The sequence below is a fragment of the Saccopteryx leptura genome, chromosome 6 (assembly GCF_036850995.1).
Source record: "Saccopteryx leptura isolate mSacLep1 chromosome 6, mSacLep1_pri_phased_curated, whole genome shotgun sequence".
Taxonomy (NCBI): Eukaryota; Metazoa; Chordata; class Mammalia; order Chiroptera; family Emballonuridae; genus Saccopteryx; species Saccopteryx leptura.
Genome location: NC_089508.1, coordinates 174,513,235 through 174,535,669, shown reverse-complemented (window position 1 = coordinate 174,535,669; position 22,435 = coordinate 174,513,235). Strand labels below are relative to the sequence as shown.

General features: G+C 45.9%; 1 protein-coding gene across 2 annotated transcripts in view; it reads right to left on the bottom strand.

Annotated features, from left to right (window-relative positions):
- Positions 1-6,332: 6,332 nt before the first annotated feature.
- The window catches only part of GRIA1 (glutamate ionotropic receptor AMPA type subunit 1), a 315,490-nt gene continuing 299,387 nt past the window's right edge, over positions 6,333-22,435 (bottom strand). For both annotated transcript variants that reach the window (XM_066342228.1, XM_066342227.1), the window contains exons 15-16: positions 17,512-17,646; positions 6,333-9,014 (exon numbers count right to left, since the gene is read on the bottom strand). In XM_066342228.1, the coding sequence (XP_066198325.1) occupies positions 8,814-9,014; positions 17,512-17,646 (336 nt within the window). In that variant the 3' untranslated portion in view covers positions 6,333-8,813. The remainder of the gene's footprint in view (positions 9,015-17,511; positions 17,647-22,435) is intronic.

The window sequence follows — 22,435 nt, the reverse complement described above, 5'->3', positions numbered from 1 at the left end:
ACCCCCATATGTCTAGTACCCACCTGACATCATATGTAGTTATTGCCATTTTATTAGCTATATTTCCTACCTTGTACTTTACATCCCCATGATGATTTTCTTAACCAGCTGTTGGAACTTCCTAATAATCCCTTTCATTTTCATCAGGTTGGGGAAAATTTTATTCCAGCTCTGAAGTCCCATTATCTGGACACTTGAATACTTTATTTAGATTGAGACTAGTCTGGATTACAGTTTTCAGCTTCTGCAAGCCAAAATATAATCTTCAGGTCTTTGTCTAGTTTACCCAGATACACTTGCCCAGCTCTACAGGGCTAGAGAAAAGCCAGACATTGAGTTTAGGGTTATGTACAGGAAGATCTCTAGACTTTGAGCCAGGAGAGCTATCTTCTAACTAGTCTTAATATAACCAGGAACTTATGTGACCTTGGGCAAGCCATTGTTCTCTGGGACCTCAAGTTTACCTATTTATAAAATATAGTTGAGTAAAATTATTGGATGATTTTTGAAGTCTTATAAATCTTATGAAATTTCTATATTCATTCATTTATGTAAAATATTTTTAGAAATGCAACTACCTCTCCCCAAGGATTCGTGGACATAAAATCAGACAACATATATATATAAAATGCCCAGTTCAGAACAAATATTTAACAAGTGGTAGTGGTAATGCTCATTTGTAGTAGGGCTATTCATTTTTATATCACATGGTTTTTCTAATTTGGTGTATATGAACTAATTTGTGGTAATTTTTTTTTTTGTTATAGCAGCCTTACCGTGGTGGTCATCCAAACACACACATATATGTAGAATCCTTATGCACATCCAAGATCCTTTGCCAGGTGATACCTATATGATACTGTTGTCAACATTTCCCATAGACCACAAGCCTCCAGGCCCCAGGGAAGGAGGAGGATGCTTTACCGTAACGGGAATGGCAAAGATGCTGCAAAGCAGCTCTCCCTCCTCATCCTGTGCTCATGACTTGATTAATGAACCCACCATGGTTCCCTTTTATTAAGTATAGACTGGGCCCAGAATCCTTCTCATCATGGTGTTTCTGATGGTACAATGCCCATTGCTACCCACAGCGCCTTCTCTGGTGACTTCTTGTATATTCAGGCAAGTGCCATCTACAGGTGGCCAGTCCGTGCCCTCCTGGTAGGGTCTTTCAGGGGCTTTGTACTGGAAACTGTCATGTGGACAGATGGCTTCCTCTGACCTATTACGGGAATTACCTTGCTGTAGGACTACACAAATTCCAGGTGGCTAAAGCTTTGCTTCTACCTCTGAGCCTTAATTTTCTCAGGTATAAAATTGGGAAGGTAATTCTACCTCCAGGGTTATTGCCCTAAGTATTAGAGAGCAGTGGTATAATGTGCTTATCACAGAGCTTGACACATAATCGATGCCTAAAATATCAGTTTCTTGCTAAACTCAATACATAATATCTGAATGAATTTCTTCCTCAGCCTCCTATCCTTCAACAACTTCAATTCTTTATTTCATGATGGGTCGATAGTTTCCCATGTCCAGTCCACACTTCTCTTCAGTGATTTGCTTGATGAATGTGGTATCAGTGACATTAGGTACTGACCCCTTTCCATGTAAGCCCTGCCTATTTTGCCCTTTATGCTCTGGCTTGTTCTGTTCTTCCCTTTCTTTTTAATTTTTTTTATTTTTCTGAAGTGAGAGGCAGGAAGGCAAAGAGACAGACTCCCACATGTACCCAACTGGGATCCACCCAGCATGCCCACCAGGGGGTGATGCGCTGTCCATCCATCTGGGTCATTGCTTCTTTGCAACTGGAGCCATTCTAGCACCTGAGGTGGATGCCATGGAGCCATCCCCAGTGCCCGGGCCAACTTTGCTCCAGTGGGACCTTGGCTGCGGGAGGGGAAGAGAGAGACAGAGAGGAAGGAGAGGGAGAAGGGTGGAGAAGCAGATAGGTGCTTCTCCTGTGTGCCCTGGCTGGGAATCAAACCCAGGACTTCCACAGGGCGGGCCAACACTCTACCACTGAGCCAACTGGCCAGAGCTCCCCTCCTTTGAAGGCCTTTACTTCCCTTGCAGTGCAATGCCTACATACCCTCAAGGCAACACACAAATGTCATCACCTCCTTCCTGTATTTCCCCAGGCAGTAATGACCTCTGACTCCTCTGGACACCATAGAGCATTCTCCCTCTCTCATTCATTAAGTCATTCAAGAAATATTGATTGAGGATCTGTTATGTACCAGGCATGGCACTTGGGGCAGACGAGGTCCCTGGTCTTGTGAATTCATGCTCTCAATAGATAGGGAGGGGCAGACAATCAGCAAGTGAACAAGATGTTATGGGCGGTGATGAGTAATGTGAGAAAGTAAATGCAGAGCTAATCTGGATGAGGTGGACAGGAAGGCTGTTGTGGGGAGATGGCATCTTGAGCTGAGACATAGATGCTAAGGAGCCAGTCTCACAAAGATCTGGCTGAAGAGGGTTTCAAGCCTAGGAAACCGTAGATGCAAGGGCCTTGGGATGGAGCTAAGTGTGGCATCTTTGAGGATGGCATGGCAGAAGCTGGGGTAGCTAGAAAGTAGTGATCAAGGGGGGAAGGTATGAAATGTCACCTGTTCAGACTCCCCTTCACAGGAGTTGGACACAAGGTGAGGGGGGGCGTGTGGAAGACTGGACCCAGGCACTTTGCCCTTTCTTCCTACTTACCTTTGACCTAGGTTATACTTATAGGTGTTTCGTGTCTTATTTTTTTCTTCTTGACTATCAATTCTATAAGAGATGGGACTATCACTTATTTGTCTTCTTATTCCCTGAGACATGCATCGGTGAGCCTAGGTGCTCCTTACCTGTGTTTGTTAGAAGGAAGAGTGTATAGTCTGGGATAAAAACAAAGTTCATCCTGTCCTTTGGGGGCGGGGGTTGGTAGGGCTTGCCTGTAGATCTCTCAACTGGCTGTGGCTGCAGAGTGATTGTAGACAGGTACAGGGCAGGGTGGTGGCCACTTCTGCAGGCAGGGCCCCCTGCTGTCTCCCAAGCCACGAGCTGTTGGCTCTGTCTGGCTGCCTAATTGGATCCCCAGCTTTGACTTCAGGCCTGTGGAATTTCAGTCCACTGCTCTTCCTGAGTGTGCTGAAATCTCCTCAGGAGGTGGTCAGGAAAAGTGGAAAGATGGGGACTTTGGAGGGACAGAGACTTGGATTAATATCTAGGGCAAGTCATTGGTTGGCTGCTGGACCTTGTGTTCTGAACCTCTTTGAGCTTTCGTTTCCTCTTACATAAAATGGGGGTGATAAATTCCTACCTTGCAGGGTTGTTTTGAAAACTCAATGAAAGGTATGTAAAATCCTAGTGTATTATCAAGATGTTAGAGTTGTCACCAGGAGGACTCAGAGTGCCCATGGAAAATGAAGCTGATAGCCAATGCTTTCTGGTAGACTGTTAAAAATGCAAGTGGGGGATCTGGTGTCTCTAATGGAAAAAGCCAAGTAGTTTGGAAAATAACTGGCTGTGTTTGGAGGCTGACTCATTGGACAAGGTTGAACCCCCCCCCCCCCCCCTTTCCTGAGGAAGTACCTCTGACAATTGTATCTTATCACTAATGTCCTGTGTCTTTGTCTTCCCCCAACAAAATGTCATTACAAACATGCCTGAAGGGTAAAGGAGCATTTGGAGCCCAAGTTGGGGACTGTGTCTTTTCCTTCTCTTTTATCAGATAAATACTATAAGGGCTTTTCTCCCTGGGAACCATGGAGAATTGACTGCCATTAGGTAACCTGGTGTTCTGGTCAAACACCTCTAATTATAGTGCTTTGGAATTTCCAAAGATGTTTTCATGAGCATTTCCTTTGATCCTCTGGGTGGCCTAATGTAGTGGCTCAATTCTGGCTGCCTATTATAATAACATGATTGTTCAAAGCAAAACAAAACAACTATGCCTGCACTCAAACTATATTTGGAGATGCATCTTGGGAGTTGGTGGTTCTGTTTAAAGTTCGCTAGGTGATTCCAGCGTGCGGTTAGGGTAGAGAATCACAGCCTGTTTTGACATCAGAGGTCCCATTTTTTTGAAAAGGAAAACAAGGCTCAGGGCAGTTCATTTTCTTGCTCAAGGTTGATGTGAAGGAGGAGGAGAAGCCAGGTATTGTGAACCCTAATCTATTGGCCTTTCCACGATACCACATTGCCTCTCTGCTCCTGTTGTGATCTTGCGGAAGTAGCCTCTTATTCAAGAACCTCAGTTTTCTTCTATGTAAAGTGGAATAGTGGTGGACCTCCATAGACATTCTTTCTTAGAACAGTTAGTATTTGGTAAGAAAGGAATTTGCCATCTCATTCCTCAATTAGGAGAAGTAGGTTTTAGACATTATTTCAGTGAAAGATATCCATTGCTATTTCTGTAGGGCCTTGCTGACCCCCTCTTATTACATGTACATATCAGCGTGCTGCTGATCAGATAACCAAGTAGAGCAGTAAAAGATGTGAGGTAAGGAAAATGAGAGGATACATATTTCACCTTTCATGCCTGCAGCATCTCCTTGATAGGGGTAGTCTAATACTATGACGGGGATCTTTGCTTGTTGGGAATTCCTTTCGTTAGCTGAGTCTAAGTGCATTGCTCTGTAACTCCCCAGAACTGATCCTGGCCTTGTCTATACAGAAAGACAGTTCCATCTTGCCAGGTCAGCCCTGAGGAACTTTCTGGGTGGAATCAGTTAATCTGCAGGGGACCTGCTTTTTAGTTCCCCTTCTTCCTTGCTGCCTCCTTGCCTGGATCCATTTTTTTTATTATTAATTTTAATGGGGTGACATTGATAAATCAGGGTACATATGTTCAGAGAAAATTGCCTGGATCCATTTTAAAGGGGCTAAAGAGACTCTTTGTCCTCTTCTCCCCTTTTTGTAGTTCTGTCTGAATTAGCGATCTCTCAAGCCCCAACAGGACAGGCCGACTTTCCCAAAGGTGTGACAAGGGTAGCTTTAACCATTTTCAGTTACCTTGGCATAAAAGGAAGATGGAGAACTGTTTGCCTGTTGTTTTCCTGACCACCATGCATCATGTCTTGGTTAACAGAGAGGTGGGTAATATAAAGGCTTTGGATTCGAGCAGACCCAGTTCAAGTCCCGGCTTTGTCTCAGGACTTTAAGCTAGTTAATGCTATCTCTTTAAACCTGAGTTTCTCATTTGAAAGACCCTACCTTAGAGGGCCGTTGTCATCATATAAAAGGTATTAAGTGTGCCTAACGTAGCAAATGCTCAGGAAGTGCTCTTCTAGCCACTATGATCATCATCCCAACTAGGTATTTGATAATAAGGTGGCAAAGATCAGTTTTCTCCTCTTGTCAGCTGCTGCTAAGTGTACCTGCCTTCAGTGTTACCCTAGATGCCCAGGTGACTGCCGGTGGGTGTGGACAGTACCTGGAGCTTCACACAAGTCTGCTAGTTCCTTTCCCTTCCCCCAACCTTTTTCTCCCTGGCAGATATCGCCCCAAATGCCACTGTTAGAGCTTTCTTAGTTTATTTTAAATCCCTGACCCCTGTTCATATGCACAGTTCCTTGGGAAAGAAAACTCTCGAAGTGTCAGTTCTTAAGCGTCAGTATCTCAAGTGTCCACAAATGTCAGATCCTCTACAGAAAGCCCCTCTTTCTTGAGTAAAAAAGAAAAGCTTTCAGGCAAGACTGGTGATGGTCATGTGGTTGGAGGACCAAGGTTTTATCTACTTAGAAGTCTGGTCTAGATTTGGTTTTCATTGTGACTCTGTGCACATCACAGATACAGCTGGACTCCAGTCTGGGGGATGTTTGGGAGACATTCCCTGAGAGCCAACCAGTTCCCTAGAGGTGGTGACCATTGCACGTGGCTCCTTATGCAATTGAAACAAAGCCCTTGAAAGCCAAATACCACTCTTTGTCGTTTTTTGTTCTTATCCTATTTGGATGAATAACTCACAATGATCTGGTTCAGGTGAAATGACTTCTTTGAGATCTGTTTGTGAGTTATGTGTAGTGGCCACCATAAAAAAAATGTGCTGGACTTAGGCTCAGCAGTAAGAAAATCACATAGCTCCTAGAGCTCTGGCTTCAGAAATGGCACAAAAATGGAATGGACAAATGTGAAAAGTAGATAATGGATCCACAGTGATTTAATTCTCGGTGATATTTTCACTTTATGCAAATACCAAAAGAAAAAAAAAAAAACCTAGCTACTTGGAAAAAAAAAAAAAGAAACCAGAAACCAAAAAAAACTACTTAGTGTTTGATCAAGCAAAAAATCCTTTCACACATCTGCCAAGAGAGTTAAAACAAATATAGATGTTAAATAAAAGGCCCAGGTACCAAAGAGCAAAATTTAATGAAAGCTAGAACTGTTAAGTATGGATTCCTGTTGAGAAAAATGTCAATCTCTTTCAGAGTTTTCCCATTGCTCTATTTTTAAGAAAAGTGTAGTAAAAATACATAATACAAGTTAACTTTTTTTTCTCGCTTTTGTTTTCCCGTCACTCCTCCATTGATGCAAAACACCTTCCACTGGAGTCTTGGACCCCCACAGAGCATAGACCCTCTTTCTAGCGCAGACAGCCTCTCCCTATTAGATCATGTTACTGGTGAGCTCAGTAGATGGAGAGACATCCTACCAGGCCAAAGGCAAAAGGTCTTTGAAGCATGTTGATGGTCGAGGGTTATTTCCACCTCCTCTGAAATACGTATTCCCTAATGGCTGGTCATACCAGATTCTGCAGTGGTAGGCTAAGGGCTGAGAAAAATCTGGTGAGAGGACAGGGGCCAGGGAGGACATCACTGGCAGTAGTGGAAAGTGCTAATCCGTCTTGAGGGCCCTGCTTCATGTACCACGCCCACATTGACACGTGAGAGACTGAACAACAACACTGGAGCTGCAAGGGCAAAGAGTTTGATTTGGGGACGGTTCTTTGCTATGGCTGATGAAAGAAGAACGGGAGGGACATAGAGATGATGGGCGTCCCCTGAGGGAATCCACAGATGAGACCAGTCATGCCGTGCCCGCTCATAGGCAGGCTCCACAACCTTCAGTTTGTCAATTGCTAATGATAACCCCTAGCAGAGAAGACTGGATTGAAGTAGGGGGTAAGGGGACAAGCCAGAATACGGTTGTCAATACAAGCTGATGACACATGGCACACGCTGAGTCATGCACCTAGGGGAGTGGCTGCTGGAGAGCCGGAGGCCCGCTGCACCAAGAATGAAGGGTTGGGATCTCCAGGAGAGCCATGTGCCAGGACCTGCACCCTCCCAAGCCAAGCTGCAGCCAGCCCGCTTCCCTCTGCGAGCCCTGTCACCCTTCCAGTCTCGCTTTAGTGCGGCATTGTGGTCACCATCGTGGGGGTACTGATTCTGGGCACTGGAATATAACACCTCCATTCTATTTCAGCCAGAGGGAGGGACTGCCGCCTTGGCTTAAAAGTTGGGGTCAGGGGTCTTAAGGACCCCAATGTCATTATCAGTTTAATCCATCACCCTTTCCTTCAAAAAATTCTGCCTGGAGTGTTTTACTTTCTAAAGATGACAGGATGTTATCTGACCACATGCTAAAAGAACACCTTTTTATGGACATAAAAACCCAAGTTCTCTTGAGTCAGCAAAAACCCTAAGCTTCATACTCAACCTCTCAGACCTAAGAGAGGACACATTGTGGAGGGTTCCATTGGCTGTGGGCTTTGATGAAGCTTCCTTTCCCAAAATGCTTTCATTACCTTTTTTTTTTTTTTTTTTTTGCACTTAGCTTGCATAGCATTTCCCCCTCATCAGAGGCTCTGAAGAGAAAGAGAGAGTCTATTCGCCAACGGGGCTCCTGCTCAGACGTTAAGCAAATGAGAAGCGAGAATCATAGGTGCTAGTTTCCTGGCTGTCAGCTGTTCCCAAGTCTCTATTCGGTTCAGGAGGCTAACCGCCCTTCAGCCACCAGAGTGCCTTTGGCCTTGAGCGTAGTCAGAAGGACACACTTCTCAGGGCTGAGGTTGACTCTGTGAAGAACTATACCATTCCACCTAAGGCCTATGAGATGACTCTTACACATTAAAGGAAGCTTTATCTGAGCTTCTAGCAATAACTTCATGAGTTCTCCTCTGAGTGCACACCTGCCTTTGCCCTCTCCGCCACCCTTGGTCTGAGTTGCTTTTCACGCGCATTCTCAGCTAAATCAGTGCTTAGGCAGTGCTCACTTCTTCCACAACCTCCAACCTCCGTCTCCATCCCGGGCTTGGCGCCGCAGAGTGCAGGGTAATGTGGAGAGCTCCCAGGGCGAATTAGTTTGAAGGTTTCTTTTTCCCTTTTGCTTGCTTTTAAGGTGGAACAAATCTTGAATCTCCAATCTGAAAACTGAAGAGGTATGGGTAGGGAGTTGGGAATAAGAAGTAAAGGAAGGGAGGGGCCCAACAGAACCTGCAAACCATGAATATTAGTAAGAAAAAAAATTGCACACACTAAGACACATTAACAACCGAATTAAAAGAAAACAGTCCAGTTTCCTCATTAGTGTTCTGGTGAGCTCCGTTGTCAGAGACCCAGGCTCTGTTAGACAGGGTTACTTCCCCTTATTGCAGCGCAATATTACTTATCGTCCTTACTTAGCAACGGAAAAGGGCCAAAGAACATCCAGAAAGGAAAAGGGATAGCAGAATGGTTGTCAATTCTTCAGGAAAATCTGTTGAATCATCCTCCTTGTGGTCATGGTGGTTGGTGGCAGAGGCGATTCATTGTGTTGTTTTTGGCACTGAAGGGCTTGGGATGGGGCTGGGGGAGCTCGAGCCTGCTCCCCAAGGGGGTCTCCATCGGCTCCGGTTATAATCCTGTGGCTCCCAAGGGCATCCCTGAACTGTGGCTCATGCAGGGAATCGATTGCATGGACTTGGGGAAGTCGTGGCTGACCACTCGGCCATTCTCTCCACTGCCGCCACCACTGGCTCCTGCCCCGCTGTTTCGGGGGAGTGTCGATGTCCGTATGGCTTCGTTGATGGATTGCTGTGGGATCAAACAGAAACCCTTTTCAGGAGGACCATGGGGTTCTTCCCCGGGTCCTTGGCAATGATTGGCAAGGAGAACAAGTCAACACTGACCTTAAAATGTCACCCCTATTCTTTTCCCCATCCAACTACTTTTCTAATCCGTCCTGCTAGTTTAGACTTCCCATGAACTCACAACACTGTTGCATGGCTCTGGACAAGTCTGATCTTTCTGGAGCTCACACTGTCTGTTTCATTAGGTTTGCTGGACTGGGTAATCTCTAAGATCCTCTCTGGTTCTTATAGTCTGTGTTTTCTAAAGGTGGTTTTTCTTCATTGTATTGATAATAATGTAGCAATGTGAGCCAAGTGGAAAAGTCTGGAAATGGGATTTAGGAAACTTGGATTTTAGTTCTGGTTCTGACACCAACTAGTTGTGTGACTCTTTAAAATCTCTGTTTGTAAAATGTGTTTATCTATGTACCTAGAGGCCTTTTTTAAAGCAAAAGTGGTGCCACTTTGTGAAATATTAATTGAAATGTTAAAAATTAAGGGCATGTTACTGTTGAGTTAAAATTATAAACTACCTCTGATTTACTTCAGGGAAAATGCTATTCTACCACTAGGAGCATGTGTTGAGGCAAGGTAGGACTTATCTGAATAATATAACAGGCAAAATGTAGTTGGAAAGGGGCATGTGCTAAAGAAAATGTGAATACATTGCAAAGATCATTATCTGTCAAATGCTTCCCATCAGCATGTATAATTGTACCTCTAGGTTGAAAGTTCAGATGGATGCTAATAAACTTGTGATTTCCAGAAGGTTGGGATTCTAGGAAAAGGACTCCCAACAATCACCCCAGGATCAGGTGAGTTAGGTGGAGTGTTCAAGAACACACTATGGGATTAGAACCATCACCTACTAGACAAGAGGAAGGTTCTCTTCTGAGTCCCATTGGCGAAAGAAACTTTATGACATGAAATCCAAACCCTGATCTCTTCCTGTCACGGAACTTCCCATTAAGAGAGATCCTCATAGAACTTCTGAGGTGGGGCTTGGTTTCTTGGTTGGAATTAGCACAAAGGAGAAGCAATGTCTGCGAGTTGAGAGGTTTCTTCCTCTAAGACCAAACCTTCAAGGTGCATTCTATTCTCACTTCTTTGAAGCCATCCTAGACTGCGCCAGCAAGTGCTGGCCCCCTCACCTCAGTGCTCACACATCAGACGTTCTCTTGTACTGGGTCTGCTTCCAGAAGGTACGTTTCATCTTCTTTAAGGCAGCTAACTATCGGGGGGGGGGGGCATGTCTTCTCGTTCCTTAACTATCTCCCAGAGTGTCCAGCTTATAGCTAAGTGCTCAACTGAATTCTTGAATTTGTCTAAGAAAACCCAACCACCTAGGATTCTTCTTAAAAATTCTATGGCTTTCTCCTTTGCATAGTTTAGTGACCAGAGAGGAGTGTCTACCTATATGGCCAGACAGAGATAAACAGGGCAATTTTGATCCAATTTTTGTTCTTTTTGTGAAACTTTGATGGGAGTATCCTCTTACTGCTGGCAATTCTGGCAATGGTTTTTGATGTTATTTTTTTTAAAAAATCAGTGATTCAGACAAATTTGCCCTGTATGATGCTCCACCCACACTGGTGCTGTCTTCTCCTCCAACCCCCAGAGCTGACATTTACATTCTGCCTTGGTTGTCCCCCAGCTTGGACCTGGATTGCATTCTTCTAAGTCAAGGCCAAGTGAACACCACTGTAATGCTCTATGGGGGAAATGTGAAATGAAAACACGAGTGAATAATGGTTACTTATTCTCACCTAAAAATGTTGAAAGGAAAATAACTTTGTATGTGTCTGAAACACATGGAACCTTCTACAGATTAGCTTGAAATGTCTTATCTTCTATGATTTTTCTCTGCCACATCCCTTTAATTAAAAAATTTAAAGTTCACACTGGATGACCTTGGGCTTTGTTTCTCAAAAGGTTTCACACATTCCTATAATATGCCATTGAAGTGGGTGGTACTTGTGGGATTTATCTTAAAGGCAAAGTGAGATGATACAGTTCATCACTGTCTTATCAAAGTGTGAGAGAACTTAGCCTGGCATGGAGCCGGAATCCCCAAGGTTGTCATTGAGAACTGGTTTCTAAGGAAGCTGAGGGCTTCTCGGAGGTCAGTGACTTCATATACCTCTGGGTAGTAGGTATTACTTGGTTACTGTCTTCTTTCTACTACATTTATGGGATTTCAGGAGAAGAAATGAACAGAGTCAGAAACTTTGGAGTTGAGAGAAATAAATGCTAAACATGACCAGATCGCTAATTCTCAAACTTGGCTGCACATTGGAATCACTTGAGGAGTTTTGGAAACAAACAAACAAACAAACAAACAAAAGACTGAAACCTGAGACCTAGTCTCAAGGATGCTAACTTGATAGGCATGGTGCGTAGCCTGGACAGCATGAGTTTTAAGACCTCCCCAGGTGATTCTAATATATGATATAAGCAAGTTTGAAATACACTGATCTAGTTTATTGTCTTCACTTACAGAGAAACTGAGGACTTGCTGAAGCTAACAGTACTGGGGTCTAGTGCCTTTTAACTGTGGTTCTTCCTACGCCCTGTAGCTAAGCTGTCATACATGGATGCCATTTCCTCTGGGAAATGTCATTCTCCCTTGTCCAGTTTTGACTTACCAGCCAGCCATTCTTAAATTTCTTCCTTAGAGTTATTTTGAAATTGATACTCGGGGAGAAAAGGGTGAGTGAAACGTCCAAATTTGGGTCTTCAGAGATTCGTTTTATTGCCCTAACAGTGATCTCATCCTGACTTCTCAGTGGCTTGTTTGCTTTTCTAAGAAAAGTCTGCCCGGCCTCTGCACGTCATAAGACGCCCTAATAAAAGCTCACGCCTCAGTAATTCAGTAATGACCTCATCCTGGCACGTGTGCCGAGAGCCACTGCTCGCTGGGGTGGACGCACCCCCCCAACACACACACACACACACACACACACACACACACACACACACACACACACACACTATCAAGTCTCTCAGCTGCTCATTATTTCCACGGAAACATGCAAAGCCTCAATTGCTGAGGCTTAAACATGGCCTGTGTTTGACTGCCACATGCAATTATGAAAGGTCAGTAGCTTTCTGGGGTTTGGAGAGACGGGATTATTTTCCTTTGGGAGCAAGGCGCTGAATAATAAAGGCCCTGGTTGTCCTTCACATCAGCTAAGAACTCAGGTTCTGGTCTGTTTTTCTAGGCATAGGGAGGAGATGGAGGACCTGAGACTTTACTTTATTTGGAGTTTGTCTTAGAGTATATATTTTTGCTACTAAAGGACAATTTAAATTATACACAAATGTTCTGGTTGCATCAGAGTCCCCAATTCTCACGTTTTCCTCTTCCCTCAGTTTTCCTATCTCCCTGGCCTTCTTCTGATTTCTGGGCAAGAATTCTGGTCTTTGGGTCTCTGACACTTGTGCCTCCTTTGCCAGCAAGTTCATTTCCCCTGGTTAATTTCTTTTATACGTCAAACCCGTTAGACATCCCTTTCTCAGCCAAGCCTTTCCGACCTGCCCCAGTCCTCATTCCTGATCACGATTTGACAGCGCTGGGCATTTCTCTTCATAACACTCACTGAACATGTGTAAGGATTTGTTTATTCTCTTTCTTCTCCATCAAACTCTCAGTGTCCTGAGAGCAGACCCCGGTCTGTGTTGTTCCTGACTCTATCCCCAGGGCTGAGCGATGCCTGACATCCAGTGGGCTCAGTAAATCTGTGAAAGATACTCTGGCAGGTCCCTTCCCATTTTCCCTGTCACACTTACTCTGTGTCCTGCTCATGTGACATCAAAGGGGAAAGGAGTTCAACAATGCACAAGCAGAGGGTTACATCCCACTGGCGGCCTCAACGCCTAGGTCAGTAAAACCTAAGGACAAGGGCTTGCATATTATTTTCTGTACAATGTGGCTGGGACTTGAGGGGACGCACAATAGGTGCTGAGAATTATCTGCAGCCATGTGGCCGGGGAGAAGAGAGTAATTAAGAAGTGGCTTGGCCGGTACCCAAACCTAGACTTCGTAGAAGCTATGTTGGTGGTCTGATTCCTGTTCCTCCAGCTCCTAGCTTGTGTGACCTTCTTAGGACAAGCTACTTAGCTTCTCTGAACCCCTATTTCTTCAATTGTAGGGCTGCAAACACAACATGCTACAGGATGAATGAAAACATGTATAGCACTTTGAGCAGGGAAGTTACTAAAAAGATGTCTTCCCTTTCGTTTTTCTCTCTCTCTCTCCTTCTCTTTTCTGCCTCCTTTTCCTCTTCTCCTTCACATTTCCATCTGGAGTGTGGAGAGGCTCCTTGAATACTGTTGGGAAATGGAAAGCGGACCCTGAACGAGGTTTCGTAGCTCAAGGCCTTAAGAGTTGGCCAGAAACAATGATCAAAGAAAGAGACAATAGAGAAGGCTGTTGCCAAAAGCCCTTGACATGTCAACATGGGCCTCTGGGTGAGCTTGGGGACTGCACTTCTGAAAAGAGCTAAGTGCCTCTGGAGAAGGCAGAGTGCAGAATAATATGAAGAACTGCATGGCTGGAGAGTCTGAGAGGCAAGCGGAATGTGTTCCACTTATCTCCTTTAAAGGAGAGAGGAATTGATGGAACTTTGAAAATTAAGGGCTAGGTTGGTTAATAAAGGGAGGAGAAGTATCTTTTCTGCAACCGGGAGGTTAAGATTTCTATTAGGAGCCTCAGTGAGTTCTGTAGAAATCATGCCAACAAATGGAACTAAAGGTAGATGATTGTGGTGGAAGACCTTGGATTAATGATTGTGGTTGAAGACCTTGGATTAATGATTCCAAGAGATTCTGATGTTGGACTCTGAGAAATTCAACGTCTTGGCGAAGAAAAGAAGAAGAATGACTCCAAGAAGTTATAGCATGACTCAGTGGCCATTTTTAAGGATTCTTGTCCTAACCTGAAGATTGTAACTTCAGTGGTGCAGGTCAACACGGTCCAGTTTTAAGAGGATCCCAGTCGTTAGTCAACTGGGTACCACTGCCTGGCACTGACCCTGATTAGTGGAGCATGGTAATCCCACAGGTAATCCCATCTGGAAGTCCAAGAGGCTTCCTGCTTGGTGGGTACCTGGTCTCACAGATATTATGCGTACAAATATTGTGGCCCAAACCACCTTGGAAAATGTTTGTGCTACCAGGCCGAGTGGTTTTCATGGTTGTATTTGCTTAACCTAACAGTGGCATCTTTTTATGCCATCCCTTACCCTCAAGAAATCTTTTCCTCTAGCTAGAACCCCATATTAATTTTACTAATACTTGCCCTATGCGTGTGGGATGTCCAAGGGAAAACCAGACACAGCTGCTTACTTTGAGAAACTTGCAATGTATATAGCTCAAGAAAACTTAGACACGTAAGTAAGGACAATAAATAATAAGTCGGGCCTGCTAATAATAATAAGAAATAGTATTATTATAAATTCTAGTTAGCATTGTTATTACTGAGGGCTTACTGTGGACCAGACATTTTGCCAAGCTCTTTATATCTTTTTTCGTTTCATATAATCTTCACAAAAATTTTATGAGATATGTACTACCACCAGCTCCATTTTCAAGAAAATGAGGATCTGACAGCTATTGAAACTTGTCCGAGATGACACAGTTAACAACCAGAACAAGTGGGATTATGCTCAGACATCTGGGCTCCAGAGCCTATGCTTTAGACCAGTGGTCCCCAACCTTTTTTGGGCCACGGACCGGTTTAATGTCAGAAAATATTTTCATGGACCGGCCTTTAGGGTGGGACAGATAAATGTATCACATGACCGAGACAAGCGTCAAGAGAGAGTCTTAGACAGATGTAACAGAGGGAATCTGGTCATTAAAAAAAAAATAAAACAGCCCTGGCCGGTTGGCTCAGTGGTAGAGCGTCGGCCTAGCGTGCGGAGGACCCGGGTTCGATTCCCGGCCAGGGCACACAGGAGAAGCGCCCATTTGCTTCTCCACCCCTCCGCCGCGCCTTCCTCTCTGTCTCTCTCTTCCCCTCCCGCAGCCAAGGCTCCATTGGAGCAAAGATGGCCCGGGCGCTGGGGATGGCTCTGTGGCCTCTGCCCCAGGCGCTAGAGTGGCTCTGGTCGCAACATGGCGACGCCCAGGATGGGCAGAGCATCGCCCCCTGGTGGGCAGAGCATCGCCCCTGGTGGGCGTGCCGGGTGGATCCCGGTCGGGCGCATGCGGGAGTCTGTCTGACTGTCTCTCCCTGTTTCCAGCTTCAGAAAAATGAAAAAAAAAAAAAAAAAAAAAAATAAAACATTGTTCAGACTTAAATATAAATAAAACGGAAATAATGTAAGTTATTTATTCTTTCTCTGCAGATCGGTACCAAATGGCCCACGGACCAGTACAGGTCCACGGCCCAGGGGTTGGGGACCACTGCTTTAGACCCTCACAGTGCTCTGTGTCCTGGGGAGCAGTGAGAAGGCACTGCTGTGCTGGGAGCCAGGCAGTCCCGGGCCAGCGGTTTGGGTTCTGGGCCATGCGGAGGGTTTTAGAGAGTTGTAAAGGTTGCAGTATACCTCGCTATGCTCCTGTTCCCCTCTTTGCCTCTCGAGTGGCTTTTCTTCACTTTGGAGGGTAAGTTAGGAGAGTCTTTAGGCTTCTATTTTGGATGTAATAGGCAAAGAAAGCTTTGTGTGGGTTCTAGGGGACCTCGTTGTGTTTAGCCATGCTCCTTGGGGGTCTACACTAGGTTTAGGTTCTAAGGACCATGCTTTGCTGTGCTTTGTCCTTGGACCAGGTAGTGGGTGAGCTGGTCAAAGGTAGGATTGAGTGTTTCTAGGACCCCAGGCCAGATACCATGACACTACCATCTCTTAACTGTCCCTGTCATTATGTCTTAGGAAAGTTGGCTTTTACATGGGCTCTATGGACAGAAGACAGGGAAAGGCATCAGCCTGCGTAAAGGCACACGGGTGGAAGGATGCAGTGGGTAGCCGGATAGAGAGTGTGGAAGGAGAGCAGATTGCCTGGCTGGGGTGGGGGAGTGGGTGGAGCATGACTGGGAGATGCTGAAAGCCAGGACAGAAAGCCCTCCTCCCGACTCCCAGTCCCTGTGGCCAGAACTGAAGACACAGTTTCCAAATAGGGGAAGTGAATGTCCAGCACTGTCTTCTCTAAGAGGGACCCTAAAGGTATGTGTAGAGCTGATGGCCCAAGCCAGGGAGAGGCTAGGCAGGAGACTATGGTTATAATCCAATAGTGCATTTGCTGAGTTTGGGAGCACTTGAATAGTGTAACATGGGCATCTTAGGGTGCTTTTTAGGGGAGCAAATCCTATCCATGACTCTTCTTAGTCTTGTTTAGGGCAAGGTAACAGCCTAGGGTCCATAGCTCAGAGTTCTGGCACCTCTCTCTACTTCTAATGGTTTGAATCCCACTAATCCTCCCTCTTAATTTCTGCCTCTTCCTGGAAGACTTCTCTAATCTCTTTTTCCTCTATATTGCTATAGGCTTCCTATTCATACCATAGGTTGTTTCACTGACTAATTTTTCTGTGCCATTCTTCACAAAATGTCACAGGTTACACCTCAGTCCTCTCTGCCTCCTTAGGATGTCTTGCTCACATGATTACCATTTTTATAAATACGTATTTTCTTATTGAAGCTAAATGATGAAATGTGAGGAGCCTTAAAGGTTATTTAATCCAACTCCCTTTAGATACTTGAATTTATATCCTTGCCGAGAGTTATTTAGCCTTGACTTGTAGGCCTCCATGTGTGGGGTGCTTGCTAATTATGGGGACAGTCCACCCCATTTTTGGGTTACTCTGCAAGAAAGATAGATCTCCTTTATTGTATTAACATCTGCTTACTATAGCTTTGGGGCAGTAGTTCTTACTGTATACCCTTTGAAGCCCCACAGAACTAGTCTGTTTCTTTCCCACCTGCAAAGTCTTCCTACATTTATAGATAGTTCTCAGAGCCTCCATAAATATTTCTTCCAGTTAGTTGCCTTCAGTTATATTTTATATGGTTTGGGGTTGTCCAGTTAAATTTCATACCCTTCTCTGTGCATGATGTTCTTTGCCAAAGTTTGTCTCACAAGATGGTAGCTGGGAGAAGACCTACTTCATCAAGCATGGCCAGATTATCCATTTTGCAGAGGGTAGACACCCTCTTTCCTGTATTGGGAGCTATGTTTCTGTTAGTGCAAGCTCAGCAAGAGTCTGCCTTTGTAGTGATCTCTCTTGCTTCATGCTGTGTTCCCTGTCCACGTCAACTCCTACCCTTTATAATCTCACCACTCCATCTCTGGCTGAAGTAGTTCTTTTCTTGGGCCTTATATTTACCGTCTTCCTTCCTTCTTCCCTCATAGCTGCCTCTTTCCCTGTCACCTTTGGGCTGACCTCAACCTCCTGTCACTCCCACCCTTTCTAGTAAAGGGACTCTCAGGAAACCCAGCTGTATGACACAACAGGTTAGGAAAAAGGCCTGGGAAGACGATGCCACCTTCATCCGCTTGGACTCGCTACGGGATTTGTAGCAGAACTCGATTAAGGCAACCAGCATGGCTAGCCCAAGTCCTCCGATCAGGATGTAGAACACGCCCGCCACATTGCTGAGGCTCAGAGCGCTCGTCTTGTCCTAGGAAGAGGAGCAGGGAAAGGGGGGAGGGGAACAGAGTAAAGTGAGCCAAGAGGCTAGAGACCATCTAAGCAACAGCATTTTTACACACATACACTCAACCCCATCACCCTCTTTAACATTCATAATAGTCAGGCTTTTTATTCGCTAACAGAGTATTAAACATTCCCCAGAAAAATGTGTGTATATGTGTGTGTGTGTGTGTGTGTGTATAACAATTTCCCAAGCATCCCTGATTATGTTTAATTTATAATCACATTCCTCCCCCCTCCTAATGCTTCTTCTGGGGCTAGAAGTGCCACCAGAGATTTGGGGCGAGAAGTGCCACCAGAGATTTGGGGCGAGAAGTGCCACCAGAGATTTAGGGCAGCTCCTCCCAGGGTCTGTGCCCTTGAGCTTACCCCATTCTTTCAGAAGACTGTCCCTTCATTTCCAGCTCAGCTCCTGCCCCCACCCCTTCTGTTGCTCAGCAACGCATTTGCCTTGCTTATTATTTATGTCTCTGAGCATTTTCTGAGAGTTGGTACTTAAAATGAACTTTTCCTTAGATGTGCATTTGATTTCAATTTAATAGGACAGTTATTGTATGCATAATAAAGGTCTACCAATGTATACCTTTAACTTACTGCTCTGAGTCCTAATTTAGGGGGAAAAACTGGGGGGCTTAGAATAGTAAAAAGGCACTGAGGTAGAAAAATGGCTCTATTAAGTCCTAATAATTATGCTTCATTGGTGTCATTTTTCTGCTGGAGGTGCTTGCTAAAACACACCCTAGGGCCTAGGCAGACTCGGGTGGCTGCATTTAGAAATCTGTTGCCTGCAGGAAAAGATGGTTTTGGATGAAGAGGGTCATGGAGCAGGGTGCATGATTTCTAGGGGTCTAGGGACAAGTACCCATGTCCAATAGAAGGTGACAAAGCTTACATTGTTGGGACCTGAGGAAGGTTATCAGTCTGGTGTCATGATCCCTAAGTCCTGTCACCTCCGGTAGAGTTCAAAAGTGGGGACCGAGGGACCACATCTTCCCAAGTGGTGAGAACAATGAAATAAAACTGGTGGTCATGGTGGCAGGTGATGGCGCAGGGAGAGAGGAGAACTGTTCAGTGAATTCTCAACACGGGCAAGAGAACATCTTTCAATTCTGAAAGAATACCCATCCCAGATGTCATGATGGCTCTGCCACCTTTGCTCGGTCACAACAAGTTTCTCTTTGAACTAAAACGCATGCCTCAGGTGGTACAGGCACACACCATGGTCGGTTGGTGGCACTGGATAGGATATAGCTTTTACATCTCTCTTTGTGTGTGGGTTTTTTTTTTGGTTTTGTTTTGTTTTGTTTTCAAGTGGGGTTGTAGGCGTGCCATTCAAAGGGTGAACTGTCTTGCCCTGGGGACTCCTTTGACATCTGCCTATTAGATCTGGGCATGTGGAATTGGGTCTGTTTTTGACCAAGTCATTGACCTCTGCTGTCGTTCTGCTGGGTGCATTGTACAGGGCCGAGCTTCAGGACTGCACTGGCAAGAGCAGCTTGCCTCCCCTCCCCGGGAGCAGCCTTGTCCAGCAGAGCTGTGGGATTATCTAAGTCACACCCCTTCCGTGGCTTCCCGTATTGCTAAAGCAGATGGCTCTTGCATATGGGTTGCACTTGGCAAGGCATATTCTGGCTTTGGAAGCAGTGGGAATGATTATTCAAAGAATTTTTCTCGCTCTGGTGTAATGGCCTGATAAAGGGAATGTGCAAGAATGATTACGGTGCTTGGTTCAAGAGTTGGTTGAACAAGTAAATTCCCATTTGGCATGAGTTTTTGGAACACCCAGAATGTCTCCCTGTTCGTTGTTCAGGAGGTGTGTAAGTCGGCTTCTGGAGCGTACTTGGAGTCCTTGGAGGAATTGTGGTTAGTAGAAGTTCTAGAAAATTCTTCTGTGTGGGTAGGGCTCGGGGTGCGGTGGGGAGGCATGGTAATGCATTATCAGCTCACACCTTGGAAAGGAGGAGTGGGGACAGTGACGTGCTGCTCGCAGGGAGTGGATGGGGACCAGGTCGAGGGGAGGGGCACACAAGAGGCTGGGCAGAAAGGACCCGGTCAAGCTGACCAGCCTCTTGAAAGCTGAAGCACACCACGCCTCTTCGGCCACCAAGCCTGTTTCTGTGTCCTTCCTCATGGTTTTTTTTTCAAGTTCAGCTTGGTTGTAGATTACTTTCAAGGATAAGGGAGTGGTGGCCGTCATTTCTTTTTGTTTGTTTGTTACTATCCTCAAAAAACCCCAAAAGCCTAAGAGGGCAGCTGCATCCCTGGCTGTAGAAGATGGAGTGTCTACTTCTGGTATATCTGGGCAGGAAGCAGGGCTATATATTCATACGGAAGTGGGCATAGAGGACATAGTCTACGTAACTGCGGGGGGAGGAAAGGCCAGTGGCTGAGCTCTTGATTATGCCTGGACGTGGAGAGCATCCCTCACCTCTGAAGGAGGTCTCTGGCCCATGCGGATGGCAATGTGTATGTGTGTGTGGGGACACATCCTGTACCGACAGAGAGGGAAGCAGATGAACTGGGACTGCCGCCTCTTGCAGAACGCACAGTGCCAACACAATTCTGTAGTGGCCAGTGTCAGGGAGAGGCCATAACCAACAGGGCTCCTGGGTCCGATCACCAGCTACGTCAGCAAGTAGACTTAGCTGTAGCACAGCTGTCTGAATCTGGCAAGTTTTACAGGGTGTGGACTGAAGGGCTGGCGTCGGTATTTTCTTAGCCCATGTGGTTGAGGAATTTACATGTAGGCAAGGTTTTCTGATGTCCCTTATGTGTGCTGTTAGGTTTTTTTATAGCACTGAATTTAGTTCTTTCAAAGAGGGCCCAAGGCCACGGTCTCTGTTCAGTTGCCCTTACTGACTCTCTTTGACTCGCTCTGTTGGCATATGGTGGGGTTACCTAAGGCACAGACAACAATCCCTTTTATTTAAGGACCAGAGCTCTGATTCTTCCTCTGGCCCACTGTCTCTCTGCAATAAGGGATCTCACTGCAGACTTGAGTACAGACACCTATGTTCATGTTACGTGGGCAAGCTACAAGCTATGGGCAGGGAGAGGGGAAAGGCGGCCTTCCGAGCCCCCCCCACCCCCGGAGGACCACATTCTCCTCCATCCCACAGCAGCTGCAGTTCCAAACGCCAGGCAGCTTGTTGGTGGGAGTGAAAAAGTCACAACTTGTCTTTCACCAGGAGGGGAGACAGAGAGTGACAGTACTGAGAACAATGACAGGTGAAAAGAAAAACAAAAATTTCGTCTTTCGGAGTTGTTGGGCTTGTTGTTATGGTGATGAGCACCCCCCCCCCCTTTGTTCTCCTTAATCTGTTTTCTTATTTGCTGCTTCCATAATGTAGAAGGGGATGTTTTTTTCTTTTTCATATTTTCCCCTGTTCTTTCCACCTAACGGGGGACGGTCCCAGACTCCCTCTGGGTTTCTGAGCTAAGGTTCCTTCCAAAGATGTGGGGCTGGCTCGACTTTCTGTGAGGAGGTTGGAGCCAGGCCTGAGGCTGAGAAATTTGGAGGTCTTTGAAAGGGCATGTGTAGAAAGTTCTATGGAGAAGCCAAGCCTTTGGTCAGCACCAGCCCCTCCCACCGTCACGGAGACTGGGCTGCCCAGTGTCTACGGCCTGCCAAATAAGGACCAGCCGCGCGGGGTTCTCCAGATGCTCCCACTGCTTATCTTCCCGGCAAGAGCGTGCACTCCTACGTAGCAAAGGCTGCAACTTCTGCTCTTCTGGCCCCTGCATTCCACAGGAACTCTGCACATTTTCTGGGGTGCATTCAACTGGAGTTTCAGGGGCTGCTGCAAGCCTTCCACCTGCTGACCTGCCTTTCAGGGCCATGAGAACAGTCCAGCCCCTCTTCCAGCTGTTAGCCTTTCTGCTATAGTGGGCTTTCTCTTGTGCTTTTCCAACTCCTACAGTTTTGCCCTGTGGACCATTTTCCTGAGCAGTTGGCGGCTATTTCCTGGGAATGAAGACTGAGTGGATGGCTAGGCTTACTCATTAGCTAGGAGAAAAGTGAGAAAGCTATGGGGAGATGGATTTGATTCAACTAAAGGAGGGTGTCTCCACTGTCCGAAGGTGGAATGCCCTACTGTGGACGGTGGTGAACTCCTCAAACGTGGATGCATTCAGGAGGAAGCAGACGAGGTCATCTAAGGGATTCAAGCACTGGGCAGAGAGTTATACCAAGTGACTTTAAAACACTTGTCCCAACTCCAAGAGATTTGAGGCATCTAAGGATTTCCTAGAGGGCCTGGGATCATGCCTTTTATAAATTCTCCCTAGAGACTAACCTCTCCAGGGGACACAAAAAAGGAACTCATGTTAATTGGCAACTTCTGCTGTTCCATTTCTAATCTAGGCCAGTTCCCTAGCCTGCATATTTTCCCCAAGAGCAACCCAGGATGAAAATTGGCCCATCCTACTAATAATTGGCAAGGCAGATGCTGCACACGTGAGGGTTGTGGGGGCGGCTTTCCTGAGCAGCGTGTGCGCTCAGGGGCCCGCTGCTGTACAATGCACCGCAGAACGTCCTGCCTCCAGACACGGTGGCAGCACAGAAGTCAAGGAGCTGGCATGGCACGGGTCGTGGAGGGGAACCCAAGGACTGGCTGAGGCTGATGCCTCTCCCCCAGGGGGAGGAATTTCCCAACACAGAGGCACCAGTCTGAGGACAGGGGGCTTTAATTGTGAACTGAATATAAAGGGACTACGCATGGGAGAGCAGGAGTCTTGTATGTCAGGAAAACCGAGCC